Raw genomic sequence first — 18825 nt, 5'->3', positions numbered from 1 at the left:
AAACACACAGCAGAGGGAGACACTGAGCCTTAAATCCAGTTTTCCTTGCAAAGCCAGGCATGCCAGGCTTTGTGAAGCTGGAAATAATGAGAGCAAACTCCACATCAGATTCTCTTATTTCTGTTTTTAATAAAAGATTTCTCTTTTGTGTTTTTTTCCTGTTTGTTTGTACACATTTTAAGGCATCATGCACAAAAAATAAGCTTTACTAAAGGCATTATGCTTACCCTCTACCAAAAAAACAAACAAACAAAAAAAACCAACTGTATGTTCTCACATTTGAAGATTTGCTGTTAAAAATAATTTTGTACAAATATGGCATGTAAGCTGGCATGTGAGTGAATCTCAAAGCAGGGCGTCTCCTGCTCTCACAGTTTTGTAAACATGGCTTTGAGCAAAATAGGGCTGAGGAAAAAGTCAAGAGAAAGGGAAAGCATGCTTCAACTGTGGGGTGAAATTTCCCTGAAAAGCATGCAATGCATTTGAAATCGTATTTACAATGCATTATTTCACTCTCGACTGATCTTTTTTTCTTTTCTTTTTTTAATGTAATCAATTAAAGTTAAGACATTTAATGTCAACATTAACAGACAGACAGAAAGACAGATGCGTCCATAATGTTCCCCCACACGGAGTCGCCGACACAGACAATGTTCAGATTGGTCAACAAACAAAAACACTACAAGATTTTTTTTTTTTTATTATATCAAGCATTTGAGTTATACTTCCAGATAAATGATTTGGAAAATAAACAGAAAAAATTGTGTTGTTAACTTTATAAATAAAAGTGAACCCCCCCCCCCAAAAAAAAACCCCCCCAAAAAAAACAAAACAAAAAACAACAGCAAGGCATTAAAAATTAAAAAAATCTTGCAGCGTCCATCATGGCAGACTTCCGGGAGGTGCCGGTAGCTTTGGCACAGTTGTGTCCAGTTGTGCTCTTCTGTGGTGAGCCGTGTATATTATACTATATTGAAGACCATGGAAAGATACTGTTCATATGAAACCTGGATCCAGCCGTCCTGATCCGTATCATATCGCCTGAAAACATCAGTCAACCTCTGCAAAAGCACAGAAAAAGGATTTACTGCAGATTAGCCAGAAGCATTATCTCATTATTATTAATACCATTTACTTCTTTAGGCTTTTTGTCACACTTGGCAGCCTCTTCTATAGCTGCATGAAATTACTGAGAAGGAAGAAACTGGCTCATAAAAATACATGATTGAAAGTCCACTTCAAGTCTTTTACATGCACACTACAGTCAGTGCGACTCTGTTACCTGCAGTACAATACAGCACTGGATGAAGTCATCGAAGGCCACCTGTCCCTTCCTCTGGCGGTCGAACTTCTCTATCAGTGTGCCGTAGAACTGGTCCGATAGACGATAGCCTGCACACAACAGTAACACAGCCGTCATTTCAAAGCTGTCCTACACATTCACCCACTCGGTTTGTTTTCTGATAAAGGATGATTTATAATGCATTTGATTTCTGGTCTAAACTCTGCTATGGCAGATGCTGGACGTTCACCTCTGGGTCTTTGTTGAGGTGGGAATCACCACGCACCCTGCAACATCATACGATTGGGATTTGTTTTCTTTACTTTTGCAAAATGCCATCACAAAAACATTTACTGCGATTTATTACCTTTTTTAATTGCAAGCTATGTCCTCAAAGTACAGCTTTCTCAGTATCTGTTTTATCCAATAAGATACAGCTATCTCATTTCAGTTATTTCTGTGCTACAAAATGAAACAGTTTAGCACAGCAACATTGTCACTGAATAATAAAGTATTGATATTGGATGTCTCTATATCGATACGATATTGCCACACAAACTATCAGGATGCTATGCTGTGTCGATTTCTTTCCCCACCCCTTAATTTGTATCCTGGACCTTGAGACTGTGAGAAGCTCCTGGAGCCACTGAGGGCATGACAGCCTCTACATACACGAGGCTCCTGGCCAGGTAATGACTTTTAAGTGAACCATGACATATGCAAATTGACTGTGGCAGAGCTCCAGGCTGGGTGGAATGAACGCAGACTGGCTTGGGCAGAAGAACAAGTTGTGGCTGTACTCGAGACATGTTATGATACGGTCAGATTAAGGCATTCACGGGACAGCCGCCATCAGTGTGATACTGTACATCTGCTTTACTGAGACGCTCCTGCCACTGCCAGTGAAAACAATACAGTGAATATGAGCCTCTGTGTCTTCTGATCTTCAGGAGTCTCGTGAAGCAGATTTAGAAAATACGGAAACACAAAGAAACACCAAAAACATGCAAAGTAAAACAGCTATTTCGAAGAAATCTTTCTTTTTCATTGACCACAAACGTAGCCCACAGGCAGATTTCACTCTCATTTCATTCACAGGTTCTTTTTTTATTTATTAATTTGGTCACTTTACTGCTGATTAGTAAATTATTTAAATTGATTTTAATACTGACAAAACACATCTGCTCAATTTGGTGAAAGAAAATTGTTTCATAAAAGTTGGAGAAAAATGAGACTGAAAAAAGCTGCATAATGCTTAAACAGCACCAATGAGCAACTCATCAGGTTAATGAGCAACACGACAGTCTTAACAGTGTAAAGACAGCATAGACACACAGTCTAATAGCCGTATTTCTTATTGTATAAGTACAAAGCAGGTAATACTATCTGCTGTTCAAAAAAATCCTTTAATATATGCACACAGCAGACAAGGCTGAAAACCAACAGTGAATGGCAATGATCTTCAGGCCTTCGGGCAGCAATGCATTCAAAACAATGCAACTTAAACTCCACCACTGAATGCAGAGAAAGTCCACAAGATGCTGCTGCTCCCTTCTGTGGCTCTAAACTCGTTTAAAATGGACTCAGCAGATAAAACTGTCTTGCTGTAGTTTGAGTAACGATTATGTTTTGTGTTCTCCCTTCGTCAGATCACGGAGAACTGGAACTATTCGGCATGTTTTCTGCACAGTTGGAGGCAGTGGAAACACCATTAATGCTGGCTTTGGAGTCAGGTGCCGTCGCCCAGATGACGTCTTATCAAGAAAGGCCAAACAACATTTTGTACTTACTCCAACACTATGTCAAGGTGATAAACTGACCTGCCTGCTAACAAACAGCCAAATCTCAAATGTTCAACACTTTATTAGTTGTCTGTAGCACTTCCTGTTGAATTTAGTTTGCAAAGCACCCCAACTTTTTCTGGCTTTTTACAGGCCAATTTAAAGTCGCAAATTAACATTTGTCAAAATATATGAATTGAAAGCATTTGTATATGTGGTGGTTAGTAAAAAAAAGTAGGATTAAAATATACTCATTTGGTGTCTAGCTGCTGTATCTAAAACACACACACAGAAAACTGAAAAGACAAAAACACTGACCGTGTAGAAACAGCCTAGAGACCATCGAGCCCTCCACCAGCACCCTAAATTTTAGTACACAAGCATACTTTGTTGCTCACCGAATCCAGTCAGTGCCTGCTTAAGCTCTTGTTTATCGATGAAGCCGGAGTTGTCCCTGTCGTAGTTCCTGAAGATGTTCTGCCAGTCCGTGATGTACTTCCACACACCGGCAAACTCGTTGAAGTTCACCCCGCCTTTATTTTCTCTGTCGAACATGGCTGAAGTAGAATATAACGCATATTAAATGCACCGGTACTGACAACATATATGCATATGCACGCACACTGGTAGACATTCTGGACATTAAATGTGGTTGGGACAGTTTTAAGGACACGAGAGTGAGTACGGCACCGCATACATCTTTGCAGGGCTATCAGGGAACAGCAGAATTAACAGTGTGGGACAGCAAGACTCACACTTGACTAATTCCTGCCTCATAAGACAGCGAAAGAAAACAGCTTGATCCCCCCCACCAGTACTCCACTCCTCACCCCCATGCGCTTCAATCCAATTACCTCCCAACAAAGGGAGTGTTATCACAGGATATGCTTCTTGCTGTGGGAGTACTAAACAATGGATTTACTGCGCATGGTGCAGTGGAAAGGAGAGGCGATGGAATTATACGGATTTACTTTGGAAGTCGCACAACAAACGGAGAGTGCAAAGTACATGCGAGACCCAGGGACAGACATTTTTTAACATACTTCTGGTCTTGGAGTTTAAAAATAAATAAGCCACAGCCATTCGTGTACAGAAAGTACAAAAGAATCGTTTAGTACAGTGTGATTCAGAGTCAGTGTGTTTAAAAGATCAACTACACTGCAAAGTTTCCAGTTTTTAACCTCAGCTGTATATTATAAAAGAGTCAACAGATCAATATTTGAAGTCTTAGGAAACTCTCAGCTGCCCTTTAGGACCAGCTTTTCAATTTCCTTGCAGATATTCCCCTCTTCCTGGTTTTATTGATGGCTGCAGGTTTCCACTAAAGCAGGAGAACAGCAGAGGCTTGTTTGTGTCTTCAGATTGCTCGCTGTTTAATGAACTAATCTGGTTGTCATGGCATGGAGGCAGATAAACAACCTGAATATTTCCAGAACAAGAGGCAGTGTGTGGAAGTTGGTTGTCTCACCGTCACTGGTCACTTACATATAATGGAGCGGACGGTCACTGGGTTGAAAGGAGTCCACGTGCCTGTGAAACAGAGGAGCGCTGGTTAAAAATACACCAAGACCTGCAGCAACATCCAGCTGCTAAATGCCCCAAAGAAACTGATATAATGATAACAGAGCTGAGGTAGCAGTAATGATATAATAAATCTTTAGGGAGTGCAGTAGAGTTTTGTAAGAGCCACAGCAGCCGTGGGATTTTTTGTTTTTTAACACCAACTGTGTGGAACTGCAGTTAAAATTGACATCATCACAATAAACAGAAAATAAACACTCTTCTTGCTATTGGAGCTTAATTAAACATTTTCACAAGATTAGCATTTTAGCGGGGCCTGTATTTATTTCCTAAGATCACGACATACCCAAGAAAGAATCTGATTTTACTGCTTTTTAATGAGTTCATTATCTCGAGACGATAACTGAAATGCAACGCCCGGCTTCATTTGACCAAACATAACAGTACTGTAGACATACTTGACTGTACTATCTATAAAATGTACTTCCTGCCACTGTTATTATGATTATATGTGCACTGTGCATGAAATACATTGGTAGTGTCCATGTAAGGCAGATGACTTTCAATGCGAACAAGCCCACACTGCGGCGCTTTACGTTTCATAAATCAGAAAATTATCATAGTAACACATCAAGCAGATGATAATGAAAAATGATGATCATTAGTGTAGTCTCATGTGCGTTATTATGAGAGATGTGAATGAGTGAAGAGGGAATGATTTTGCAGACACACTTTTTTTCACAGCAGCTGTTGAGTTGCTGTGGCAGGGACCTGAAACCTGCAGAAAGCAGCAATCCCTGATATCACCTATCACAAATGTTACTAATCTACTGTGATTGTCCTTTAATGGCACGTCAAACCGTCTGCCATTAACATGATTTATTGTGCCTGCTGACTCACTATCACACCGTCATCCTCAAAGGACACTTGATTAGAACAGAGCCATTAATACTGTGATTAATTCCACTCCAGCAATGACAAATCAAAAGTTTATGCTGTGAAGACAGCCTATGTCTATGAGGCCACCCCCGATTTCTTTATGTTTTGCACCCAAGGAGTCACGCTTGCTTGGATTTTTTTTTTAAAGTGGTCTCCAGTAACAGTTCTCCAGGCTTTTGAAGGTTTTTTTTATTTAACACTGACATGTAAATCATTAAAAAATTGGATCTAAATCAAGGGATGAACCAGTGTTGTGTCTACACAGAACAAACAACTCTGACTGACGAATGTGAAATTTTGGTTTAAATTACAATGATTATCTGGAGGAATGCAGGACAGAGGTACAGCAGTGAGTGTCTACAGCCATCTGGAAAACATGGTGGAGACTTTGTCATGATTTGGGGCTTTATTTAAGTCAGCAGGGTTGTTTTAATAAAGTTGGAATTGTTGGAATTATTAATGCAGAAAAAACCATTACATTTTGATCTATGGTAAATGGACTGATTCTTATACGGCGCTTTTCTACTCTCCCGGAGTACAATGTGCCACGTTCACCCAATCACACCCATTCTCACAAGCACTGTCTCTAAACTGAGAGCAACTTGGGGTTACTGGAGACTGGAGGAGCCAGGGATCGAACCACCAACCTTCCGATCAGTAGGTGACCTGCGCTACCTCCTAAGCCACAGCTACCCTATCACGCAACACCATCTAGAAAGCATAACAGTGATCCCAAACATACTGCCAATTATTTTGGTAATCGAGTAACTGTATAAATCTTTCGTTGTATTTACGTGCCATAATAAATTTAAAAAAAATTAAGTAAACATTTTACTAAATGCAAAAATATATAAATACTCTCAAGTACTCTTGGGCAGAGTTTTATCTCCTGGATGAGGTAGATATGTTGTGTCTTCATGTTTATGAGTTTTTGTGCATGTGTGCGTGTCTGTGTGTTTAAGTATGAAGAAGTCAAGCAAACAGTGAATTATGTCTGTAATGCTTTAACCTCCTAGGACCTGGCGTCCACATATGTTTAAATAACATTTTGGGTTATTTAGACCAAAATACTCAATTTTGCTCTTCAAGGGCCTGATATCCATTTACGAGGACATTATACTGCTACTGTTCTATCAAAATTTTAAACGAATGTCCTCATATGTGGCTCTGGTTTTTCATAAAAACAAAAATAAGGTAATTCTTTGTTTTTACATTCATCGGGCCCCAATATGCCTAAATGTCAAAGAGAAATTAAAAATGCATGCTGTGGAAAAGTTCGGGTCTTAGGAGGTTAAAGGAGAATGTGGTGGCTGCAATGAAGAAGAACGAGCACATCAGCATTCTGAAATTTGCCGTGAACTTTGATGCATTGATGCAGACGAGCTCTTAGAAGCCTGGAGAACTGTTCCTGAAGAAGTGACAGGAAAGCTTGACTAAGACAGTTCAATCTGTGCAGAAGATTAAAGGTGGTCATATCAAATATTGACCTTAAGATTTGTTACAATACTCTCTCTCTACATATCTGTTATTGCACCCATTGGTGCATTTTCCCAGCAAAATACAAAGAAATGAGGGGTGGCTCAAGACTTTTGCAGTTTTTTTTTAAAAAGCGGGGGTGAGTTTTATGACAATTTATGTATTTTTTTTTCCAGCTACGCATCATTATTTTTCATCTAGAGGACAAACTTCAATTACAAGTGAATCTACCTGTCATATAGGTGGGCGCGAAAAAGAGCAATAGGTCTTTACTTCAGGTGAGTGTTTATACTTTTATAGCCTGCTTCACACTCTCAAGACAGTGAGATTTATCAGGCCATCTAAATAGCTGCTGACTCACCACCTCACTTTATTACAGGCAGGCTGGCAGTTCAGGACCAGGAATAAAGAGAAGCGTGTCTGAGAAGATGTAGAGAAGCGAGGGGAGGCAAGGAAACGCACAAAAGGAGCAGAGATAACAAAAGAGAAGCGACCCGAGGAGATGAGGTGAACAAAACATTTGCAGTTTGGTTCTCATTGCAGTACCTTGAGCTCTCTTGCCTACATTTGCTGACCTAAGGTTGTTTCCTGAAACTCTTTTTGCAGATCCTAAAACAGCCTCTGCAGAATTTCAACAGCTTGCCAAAACTCTGGAGCGTTTTTCACACCGTGCTGCTTGTTTTTGATTTTCCTCCACAGCTATGCCAGCACAGCAGTAAGCAGGTTTGCAGCGCGAGCCTCAAGAGCTTAGATAAGAGGATCTCATTTAAATAAAAAGGTTTCAAATCAAACATAACACAGAAATTGCTTTATTGTTGATTTATTCACACCTCGATTTTACTTGGGAAAGCCCATTAAAGCGTCTAAATAAATAATATGAAGCTGAAACAATTTCAGGACCTCAAAACTTTAAGATTTTGGTACACTAAGTACTGTGTGCTTCAGAGGACACTAGTCATTTCCTCCCTCTTGCTCAGTTTGTTTTATTGATGGCTGAGGCCGTCTAGGACTGTGGATAGAGCCGTTTTGGGACAGGCCTGAGGCTCTTACTGACGCTGGGATTTGGGCCAGAATCTATATTCCACTTTCATCCAAAACGAACTAAATAATGAACTAAAGCAACAATCATAAAGTATTATTAGCATATAGATGTGAGGGCAATTTGTAGAAGCGGGTCAGCGTTACAGCATGTCTCTTTGCTGCCATTTCTCACAAGTACTTTTTTCATCAAACCACATCTCTCATCGACTAAAATGAATAGCGTGGTGTCATTTATGACCATGTTAAAGGAATACTTCTTTAATCGGGCTACATTTCTGTTTGTCATCTCTATATATACTTCCTTAATGTGCAACAGATGCTTTTAAAAAAAACAAAACAAAAAAAAAAACAACACACACACACACACACACACACACACACACACACACACACACACACACACACACACACACACACACACACACACACACACACACACACACACACCATTACAAAATGATTGCCTGTTACTTCTTCGTTTCAGTAATAGTAGCGAATTATGTGCTACAGCACATTTAAACACAACAATTTAGATAAACTGGAAACTCCCTAATACTTTGATCACCAACAATTCATAGTCAAAAACATAATTCATGTTTTTATGTTTGTATTACTAGTACTAAAACTATTTTTAATAGATAATTTAAAAAAAAAAATCTGCAGAAACACTCGAATCATTCACTTCATTTATGCACAACTCTCTTAAGGCAACAGCATTTCAATCAGGTTGAGGTCTGGACTTTGAGCGGGTCACTGCTTGCTGATTTTGTTTTTCAGTCATTCTGTTTTAGATCCACTGTGAGCTTTAGCTGTTGGACAGATGGCCAACAGCTAAAGCTCACATTTGACTCTAGATTACTTTGGTATACAGAGGAGTTCATGCTCAACTCTGTAAGGTGTCCAGGTCCTGTGGCTATAAAACATGGCCAAATCATCACGCCTCCCAGGAAGACTGTGGCATTGTGTTAACACACACTTACATGCTCCAAACTAGCAAACAGCAACAACTTCTGCTTTTATAGAGCATCTGGCTGTTACCTGTATAGATAATATCAGTCTGCCGATAAACCGGTCAGAATCCAATATGGATATAGGATCATGAAAAATGCCGCTTGACGGTTAATCCAGAGTAAAATGTCAACAATTATTTTATTAAATGTAATAAGTTGACTGTAACAAATACCGAGGGATACTGGAATTTTCAGGAGCAAAAAAATTCAGATATTTTTATAGGCTGTTATTATAAGTTATAACTATAATTAAAAGAGTTTGTCACTAGTCCAAAAACAGTGTTTCTAATTTTCCTTTAAATGCATCTTTGATATTTCTATACTACAGTGTTACGTAGCTGTTGGCGTGAGCAGAAATTGGATGTTCAAACATGGATTCAGCTAAAACGCTGTGAATGCTACTCAAACATTAGAGCCAGCAGTAAAATGCCCAAAGGCAGAGCAGAGAACAAGCTGTGACCTTTCCAGACGCACGGGCTCTTCTACACGCATGCATGCACACGCACACACACCTCACACCAGTAGCTAGCTGTGAGGTCACCAATGTATGCTAGACACACTGCGGCTGCCCAGTGTGAAGCGGCCAGTATGGCTGAGATGTTTGTGAGCGTCTGATGGCAGACTGGGACAATACTCCCTCTGTCCTGTCCACACACTGGACCCCTCTCACTGGTGAACTGCCAGTGGCGAGGTGGACAGAAGTGAGAGAATATAAGAGGGAGGCGGGCGAGTGGAAAAACGGAGAGCGCTGACCGCAGTGTATACGCATACATGTAACGGTCGTGATGGAGTTCAGTGAGTCGATTGTCCCCTACACGCCTGACATAAGCAAACACGGATTTGAACTTTTCCAAACACACTTTAAATGTTAAGCTCACAAAGTAGCGACACAGACTTGAAACCTCCCGAAACACACATCCTGTATTACTCAGGTAAAGGTTTGACCTTGAGAGCAGCAAAGGGACAGAGCTGCTTGATTATCGTTGAATTAATATAAATGTAAGTGATTGCAATTTAGCTTTTTCTGGGAGTCGCTCAAACCTTGCAATTTGAAATCATGCAAAGAGTACAGTTATGTAGTATGCTGGGAGCTTATCAACAGGAGTATCCAAGCAAGTCATTGCTCAGAGTAAAGAGAATTATAATTAAAGCGACTGCTACAGTCAGCTCTGTGTGTTTTGTGGTCACATATAAGGAAAACGCATAAGAAGGAATCCAGTCAAAATGGCACCGGTGCCTCACGCCATTAGAAAATGACTGGATCTAACATATTCAGTGCATGACGCAGCTCCTTCACCAGAAGGTGGAAATGCTGAAAAGCTTAACACTGTCTGGGTAATATCCATGCCATCTGACTCAGCTCAGGTTTTACAAAAGTGTACATATGTACAAGTGTAACGGAAAGGGCTGCTGATTGAGTTCCTCAAGCCCGCTCTGCATGTCAGCAGTTTCAGTGGAGCTCTTACACAAATAACTCAAGCAGGAGAGTGGGGGGGAGCATGGAGGCAAGTTGGTAGGGTATCTGCTTACTGCTGAGCAAAGAGACAAGGCCAGAAAAAAAAAATCCATATTTATAGCAAATGGCCCGGCTAAAAGGCATACGGACAAAACAGACAGGCACGTGCACTTCCAACAGCACAGAGCCATCACTGTTTCATCACGGTAACACCCAGGACTGAGAGAGAGAGGAGGGAAGATAGTTTCACTTTCCCTCTCTGTGTGTCTGTCTAAGTAAGGGTGAGAGACAAAGAGACAAAGTCAGAGTAAGAGAGGACAAGGAGACAGAGGGCATGGCAGGAAAACAGCCGGTACCATATCCTCAAGAGAAATGTAAGAGGAGAGGAGATGTTGTATAATCCTATGTTTAAAATGTTTAAAATGCCTTTTTCTAGCCGACTGATTTCTTTTTTCTACCTGGAAAAAGAAAATACATGTAAAAAAAAGCAGGAGATTAAAAGATTTCTGCACAAAGCAAAAGGAAAAAAGAAACATATGAAGTGAAGCCCGGATCATTTTCTATGTGCAGAAGACAGGTAGGCAGAGCGCTGATGGACGATAAGAAAACCAGAGTATGTGATGCAGAAACAGCAGCAGAGGATAAAAGAGTTTAACTGGCCCAGCCTCCCTCCTGAACCTTGATGCTCTCTGCTCTCCTCAGAGACAGGGGTAAAGAAGAATAAGTAGACAAAGCATAGTTGATGGCAGGAAACTGATTCAAAAAAGCAGAATGCAGAGACAGTAGAGCTGCAACAGACAGTCGAACGGCGGGTTGTCTTTAGGAAGCTGCAGGACAGGATGCAGTGCGCCGTGTTCGGCTTGACTGGCTCGGTTTCATTTCCCAATGAATCTAATGAACTAGGAGAGACTGGACCGGGAAACCTGCCGTTCGCCGCACGCATACGCAGCGAGGAGCACACAAACACAACAGCGAGTCCAAAAAAACAAGAAGAGACTCACTGACCCTTGGCAAAAAACCCAAAAATCTGATGAAATGAGCAACGCACACACGCTTGCCTCGCACAAACACACACTACACACTAATCAGTATGCTGTGCCAGAGTCACTGCGCAGCCCGATAACAGCTTCTTTCAGTGCTGCTGCTGGCTCTCACACTTCTTTTTTGCCTCTTTCTCTCTTTTGAAGTGCCCAGAAAAATGGGTTTCTGGGCAGCGTAATCTGCTGAAAAGTCTTTGAAAAGCTGCTGGAGCAAATCAAACAAAAGCTTGATGGGGGAAGACATTATATTATAATGAATATACAAACATCAACCCTGTGCCACAGTTTCTGGTCTAACGGTGTCACATTAATCGTTAACCCATTTTAACTGTGCCGTCTCACTTCAAACAAGGTCAAGAAGCGACGCAGCGATGAGTGTGGCAGGAAAATAGATGCCTGCTCTGTTGTGGCAGCTCTCCTCATCATTACGAGCATAAAAAAAATAAATACATAAACAAATAATAAGTGACTTCATTTTCCAGGATGTGAGCAGAGAAGATGACCCGTATCATTTATTCAGTGCTTCTCCCGAAACCGCTGGGGAGGAATAACAAGCACTCCGTTTCTTTTCTTTTAATTTGTTAAGGAAATGAAGCCTCGTCCCTGTCTGAATGCAGCTCCTCCTGCAGAGCTACAAGACTAAGAGGGACTGTGCCTCCATTACTAGCAGCTGTAAGCCTCATGAAACATCCCTGGGTTTTCAATCAGATTAATACATTCTGCAGGAGAGAAAGCACACCCCTTATATAAAGTCACCCAGCCTCACAAACAACTTTATGAAAGACAAAAGCAAGAGTTTAAAAGTTTAAGCAGTTTATGAGCTGTAGCTAACTAGTTAATTAAGCCACCATTAGCCTATGTGGCACAGGCATGATTGGGGTTGTTATCCATGGCTGACATTTAATTGCTTCCAGCTGACTCACCTTTAAAACTCTGCTAAAGGGTTTCACTTAACAGTCACCTACAATACATTGCAAATTCACATTATCGCGCTAAAAGACTATAAGTGCTGAGTAAATGTCAACATCGTCAGCTGCTGATGAACCACACAGGATTCCTCCAAGTTTACCAGGGGATAGAAACTATGATGTAATTCTGTCATACTACTGTTTAATTGCACTGCATACATGCTTAAATAGTTAACCAGAGGCAGATTTATGCATTATTTTCCCCCCTTTTAAAACTCTGTGCTTCACTTTTAATTATACAAGAGCAAGAGAGAAGAGAAAGCACAATAAAATGGCTTTCAGAGTGACTTAGGTAAATAGAAATGCTTTATTACGCTATGTCAGTATTAGCATGTTTTAATCTCTGTCCACACAAGCATTTTAGCACAGCATCAGCGATCATCTCCATGTATAAAAGCATGTGTTAGCTCGTATAAATGGCAGGTGTTCATTGCCTTTAGAAAGACCTTTAGAAACTATTTGAGGTTTGGTGCCTTTTGGAGTATTTTATTGGAACTATTTGACCCATCATGTGACCTCCTGTGCCAGTTTTGCTTTCTATAGTTTATGGATTTGTTAACTTCACACGCTTTTGTATAAATATGGTCATTATTACTGGCGTCAACAAAACAAAAGCCAGTTTCCATCTTTTATAAGCAGTCTGTGCTTATTCCTATTACGATGATGTGAGAGCATTCATCTTGTTTGAACTTTTGAAGAGTGTGACAAAATCCACACCCACAGTTTCAGTTAGCATCCTGTACGGTGTGGCGCTGGCTGTCATTGCTGGGACACAGAAGAATATCAAAGTATTTTCTCTCGAGCTACGCCGTTAAACTCTTCACCTACTCCTCTGTTCTGGGACAAAAATAAAACTCCATTCATTTTTATCCGGTTCACCTGCTATCGATGGGATAAAAATAAAATCCCCATCCATTTTTCTGCTTTAACATGCCGTTGCTTAAATCAAAGAGTGAGCCAGTGACCAGTGGTGTGTAACGAGGAGATGGGAGACAAAGAGAGAGACACACAGGGGAGCAAAGAAGAACAGAGGGAATTAAGAAGAAAGGGAAAAATGATATATTGACATAGAAAAGGAGGTGAGATATATATAGATATTTATAGAACGGGAAAGAAAGACAATAACAGTAGTGGCAGAAATTCCAAGACACTGATCCATACCGTTCGATAAGGCTTGCTGAAGCTCCGTGTCTGATATCACTCCACTCCGGTCCTTGTCGACCCTGGGGAGGAAAACACAGATTAGATACCGCCTGCTTTAACCACTTCACACCAGGACACAATCCCAACACACAAAAGCAGCATGCACCAGCGCTCGCCAACTGAAACCTCATCCTGCTGATCATGTGTTAGTGTTTCAACAGTGCACAGAGAATGAATGGAAGTCTGTGATCAGGGTGCACAAGACAGTTTGTACACTCAGAGATCAGAGAAACCAGCCAGACAAGGTCTAAAGGTTTGTGTGTGTTAGTGTGTGTTGGTCCTGAGAATGCAAACTAAAACAGGTTGTTGCTTCGTAACTTTTAGTGCCCACAGCATAGTGCCTGCTTGGAAGATTCTTTTAAGTGATAGTGAAACCAAAAGTTAAAATTTCTCATATTTGACATATGTGCACAGCAATGCTATTTTGACTACCTGGCAATACATAAAAGAATGTATCAGGCTGCCTCCTGCCAACAACACTGACAGTTTAATTAAATTATATCAGAGAGAGAGAAAAGTCTTCACAAAACAAAGCAGAATTACTCAAGAAAATTAAATTAGTCTCTTTTTGTCCCAGATCCTGAAGTTACAGCTCATACAGTTAGTAAATCAACTGACTGGAAACTAGCAAGCAAAAAGCACTGCTCTTTGTTTGAGCCAGTTTTCTCAGGTCACTTTGGATCTTGGAGAACTTAAGTTTTCATTACTTGAATATGTTTTACAGGTGAAGTGACAACAAATCAAAGGGCTTTAAACTTAGGATTGATGTAATTATTATGGATCATTTCTACTTTAAAACGTTAGCAAATGGGTTAAGAGCTCCATAGACCAGGGTCATTGAATTTACTGTCACAGTTCACCAACTATTCAGGTGTTTTAGCCCTAATGGAGCCACCAAAGCTAGTAAAGCATCCAAAGGTAGTGCTGCTTCTTTAAGTACATTTCTACTCTGTGTAGGTATTTAAAGAAGGAACTGAAGGAAAGTGCTACTGATGTGGTGACTCACTGGCAGACTTTAAACAAAGAAAGGAAATGGGATGCGATGTAATTATTAATGTACACTTACAGTACCTTTAAGGAGAGCAATCTTTGTCATTTCTATGTCTTTATGCCAGAGTAGCTTTCCTGATACACAGATCATAATTTATCTCATAATTATGCTCCCTTCCTCTGGCCCTTTTAGAAGACTTTGTTCTGATTGGCTGCCCCTCATAAACAGAAGGTTTAAACACCAGGTGGGTGGGGCTTCTGTGCTCAAGAAGCCCTCACATGTGCACACTTCAGCCTTCAATTGCCCTTCACTCCTTGGGAATTAGGTTATGCAGCTTCACTTTCCTCCCACTACTTTGGAGCTGAAACATTGATAAAAGTTCAGCTTTTCAATTCCCAGAAGTTGCAAACATCAGCCAATCAAAGCAGATTTCAAATTCACCAGCGCTACCTCTAGCCAATCACATCACATCTTGAAAATATCCCAAGAGAGTGAGATAATAAGTAGACTTTGGGATCAAAATGGAGAAGTTGATCAATGCAGGGATCCATTACCATTTGAATGATTAGTTCTTGTTGCTATAACAACTCCTGCAGTCTACATGTTAAACAGCTGGTGATAGACCGCTGAAGCTTTTTTGATCTCAGCTTCTGCTGATGCTCTCAGCCAATCACCATTCAATGTATGCGATAACCATAGTTCTTCACTCTACAAAGTTAGAGACCCAAACAAACAGGCATCAAATCATAAGCCTCACCATGTTAGGATCAATTAGGAACTCGGCTCTTAGTGACATCACACAGAGCTGAGAGCAAATCTTTAGCTGAACATTTAGATAGTATAGATAACTATAAAGGACAAAAACACATCATAGTCTGCTTGAATGTTGCCACAAGTCTCTCTTTGAGATGCAGAGACATTATAAGGTTGGACTCTGGCACAAATATGAGGCCTTACACTTTTGAAATCTAGCTTAGTCAAAAATCCAGTGACTCAGTTGTTCCTTAGCAACCTGCCAGGCCCAACCTGTTGACGCAGAGCTCACTCAACAAACACAGTTTGAATACCAGCAGAGAAGAAGAGGGGAGGACCCCCCCCAAACAAACAAAACAACAAAAACAAAAAGTGTGCTGGGTTTCTGCTCCCGGCTGTGACTCGTTTTTGTGCGGCCGCAACTCTATGACTGCAGCCATCGAGGCATGGTGATCAGCTATATGTCGGTGTGCATTTCCCCTGTTAAATGAAGAAAAACAAACACGCGGTCTCGCCTGGTCTTCCTGCTGGGGAAGGAACCGCTCTCAGCATGCTGCCATAAATGAGAGCCTTGTCACTGTGAAGGTGGTGATGGGTTGGGTTGGTGGAGGCAGAGGGGGTACCCAGCCTTTACCAAACACTGAGATATTATCTCAAAGAAGTATGTGTGTGTACAGTATAAGCTCTCTTTTTTCCCCGCTCCGCCTGTCTTCTTCCTACAAGCTCACACGCCCAGCCTTAGGCGAAGTTACCTCAACAGTAAAAAAGAAAAAAAATTGAAAGCATCATTAAAACTGCTTCTTGCCTGCAGAGGCAGGCAGTTAACCATCTGGTGTTTCCATATTCACACTGTCAAATACAGAACTTCTATGTAAAAGCTGCAGCGGGACAATATTAAAAGAAGGGGGGGAAAAAGGACAAAACACCATGACTGAGTCAGTTATTCTGCTCAGATTTTCCCATGTTTCACTGTTTCCTATTAGGCAATCAGGCTGGAATATAGCTTGCGGAACAAAAGTCCGTCCTACTTTCCACATAACTGGTCCAAAAGTAAGGCACTGGTGCTGTAGCTCCCAAGCTTGAAAATTCCACTGCTACTCTTCCTACTTTAAACCTTTTTAATCTAAGGATAAAGCAAGTCGCAGAAAGAATTACGGTTAGCTCTGCATGTGTAACAACTTTTGTCAGGTACATTTGTTTCTGCCAAGTAGTTATTTGATTAAATCAATGTGTAATTTGATTAAACGCTGAGAATTGGTGAGTAGGAGCTACTCAGTCAAGTCTGAGTCTTGAAATGCAGGATTCAAACATTTTTGTCATACCATAGCCATCCATGAGCATGCACACAAAAGGAAGAGAGTGACTCATTCAGCATCTAGCCAGGCAGACGTCAAATAGCCTACTTTTCTTATCTTGTCGTGGCGCATCCACTCAGATGTAGTCATATCATAGCAAACATGTATATAAAAGCAGTCCAACAATGGGATGGTGAGTCATGGGTTAGTAGGTGCATGTGTGTAAAAGGGATTGCAAAGCCTTCTGCGTCAACATGCTCCGTTGACTCTGACCACATGACCGAGGGAATTCCAGCAAAGCTCTACCAGATATTCACCGAGGGGCAGCAGATGAGGCAGCGCAATGGCTCATGTGACAGATGACTGTATGTTTTTATGATAGTCACAATAACGCCTGGCATGACAATGATGCATGCAGCCACGAGAAGGTGCTGCTCCTCAAAGAGGCAAAATGTGTACATGTGATACCTTAAAGCTTTTCCACCATACATAAATAATTAGTTAAAGGGTGTTTCGAGCCTTGCAATGCCAGCAGCATCCTAATGTCAGAAAAAAATCTTCTGCAGTATTACATAACTCTATAGCTTACTATTGCCAGGGGCCAAGGCATATGAACATTTCCCTCTCTGCCTACTACTCTATGACCTTCTTGGCTGCTGACACGCTTTTGACTCAGGCTGTGCTGAAACTGATGACTATCAGTGGCTGACACTTTAACATTCAAATATGGGAGGGGGGGGAACATCCAAAAATCCAACATAAAACAATGTTTTTTTTGGGAAATAAGCTCTCCAATGTGTTTTAAATAGATCCAGTTAGTCATATCCAGCTTTTTTAGAATATTATATCATTTCTATATGACTTCTTCAGACTCAAGTGTTGGTGGAAGATGGTTTTCACTGGAGACATAAATAAAACATTTTGAATGGAGCTGTGATTCCGTTGCTAGGATAAACCGGGGAGGGGAAACCCTTCAAGGACTCCCGGAGGTCCTTGAACCCAGGTTTGAAAACTCTCACTGAGCAAGCTGACTGACTTTGACTTCATTTCGGCACAATGTAACATCATCAATACAACTATGCGGCACTGCAGACGCGTAGTAATGTAAGGTAGTACCAGATGTGACATAAAGCAGCTACAGGCTGTGTACTGTGTAGTACTACTTCCACAACTGAGCCTCAACTGTAACACTGAAAATCAGTCATTTCACTCCGGGAAATCTGTCCCGAAAAAGAGTTATGCATAGATGAGAGCAACGACAAACAAAAACAGCGAGCTCTCAATGAAATATTTAGTGTCACCCCCACCCAGTCTCACCCTCTTCCTCCCGCGCTATTACACGACAGCAGTTTTCACCTCGAAGCAAAGTGAGAGACAGGCACACAGCAGCGAAACAACCCGGCTTTCCTGCACTTACCTCTGGAAGATATTCCACAGGAAACCCTGGTCCGGAGGAGCGTTGATGTGTGGGGGGGCTCTGTATGGACTGTGGTACGCCATTTTTACACGGAGCTCTCTGTCAGGTTTGCACAAGTATAGCTTGTGTTTCCTCCTCCTGCTGTAGTTTCTGCTCTCAGTAGCTTTAATCAGACTTCACCACCCTGACGTTCACGTTACAGCCTGCCTCCCTCGCGCACAGAGGCGTGGCCAATCATTCAACACTACCCATGAAGGGGGTGACGTCACAATTTCCTCTTATTTTCAGCTAAAGTGAAAATAGAAACCTAAAATTTTTAAGTAATTGTAAGTGTTGGTAAAGTCACGTCTAACAACAGTTTATCAAATTAATTTTTTAAAATTATTTTAATACTAAGTGTAAAATTCACGGGCGTTTCCAGGATTTTTTTTTAAATGGGATGAAATAGGGACCAGTCTAGAGAAGTTCCTGGAAAATCAGCAACATTCTCTGAGAAATAAAAGCCAAACAAAAGCATTTGAAAACTGACTCACAGTTCAGTTATATTGATTTTAATGTGTCTTCATATTAGGACTAAGAATAGGAATAATTTTTCAACATTACATGATTATATATTGCATTACTTATTACTTAATAAATTATAGAAATGTTA

At 40.9% G+C, this 18825-nt stretch overlaps 1 protein-coding gene and 1 long non-coding RNA gene across 3 annotated transcripts; one reads left to right on the top strand and one right to left on the bottom strand.

Annotated features, from left to right (window-relative positions):
* Nucleotides 1–104: 104 nt before the first annotated feature.
* On the bottom strand, nt 105–18383 carry pdcd6 (programmed cell death 6). 2 transcript variants are annotated; one of them, XM_004546467.3, is made up of 6 exons: nt 18174–18383; nt 13676–13737; nt 4549–4593; nt 3450–3620; nt 1283–1392; nt 105–1061 (listed from the first exon to the last, which is right to left on the bottom strand). In XM_004546467.3, exons 1-6 carry the CDS (start codon nt 18254–18256, stop codon nt 963–965), a joined length of 570 nt encoding a protein of 189 aa, XP_004546524.1. In that variant the 5' UTR covers nt 18257–18383; the 3' UTR covers nt 105–962. The 2 variants fall into 2 exon arrangements, with proteins under 2 accessions (XP_004546524.1, XP_004546525.1); XM_004546468.4 differs by having other exon boundaries at nt 3462–3620; nt 18174–18379.
* Nucleotides 2880–7764, top strand: LOC143420285 (uncharacterized). The gene is made up of 4 exons (XR_013100102.1): nt 2880–3089; nt 7176–7277; nt 7379–7506; nt 7606–7764. It is a non-coding gene; the product is annotated as an uncharacterized LOC143420285 (long non-coding RNA).
* Nucleotides 18384–18825: the final 442 nt, after the last annotated feature.

Source organism: Maylandia zebra, linkage group LG9 (assembly GCF_041146795.1).
Source record: "Maylandia zebra isolate NMK-2024a linkage group LG9, Mzebra_GT3a, whole genome shotgun sequence".
Taxonomy (NCBI): domain Eukaryota; kingdom Metazoa; phylum Chordata; class Actinopteri; order Cichliformes; family Cichlidae; genus Maylandia; species Maylandia zebra.
Note: the sequence above shows the minus strand (reverse complement) of the source record. Positions and strands in the feature narration are given on the sequence as shown.

Excerpts from the sequence above, each read along its gene's own strand:
- pdcd6 (XM_004546467.3), bottom strand. The coding sequence starts at position 18,256 with ATGGCGTACCACAGTCCATACAGAGCCCCCCCACACATCAACGCTCCT. Across the intron at positions 4,594-13,675 it reads TCAGCAAGCCTTATCGAACG|GCACGTGGACTCCTTTCAAC; the intron begins GTATGGATCAGT and ends TCTGTTTCACAG. Across the intron at positions 1,062-1,282 it reads AGTGCTGTATTGTACTGCAG|AGGTTGACTGATGTTTTCAG; the intron begins GTAACAGAGTCG and ends GTGCTTTTGCAG.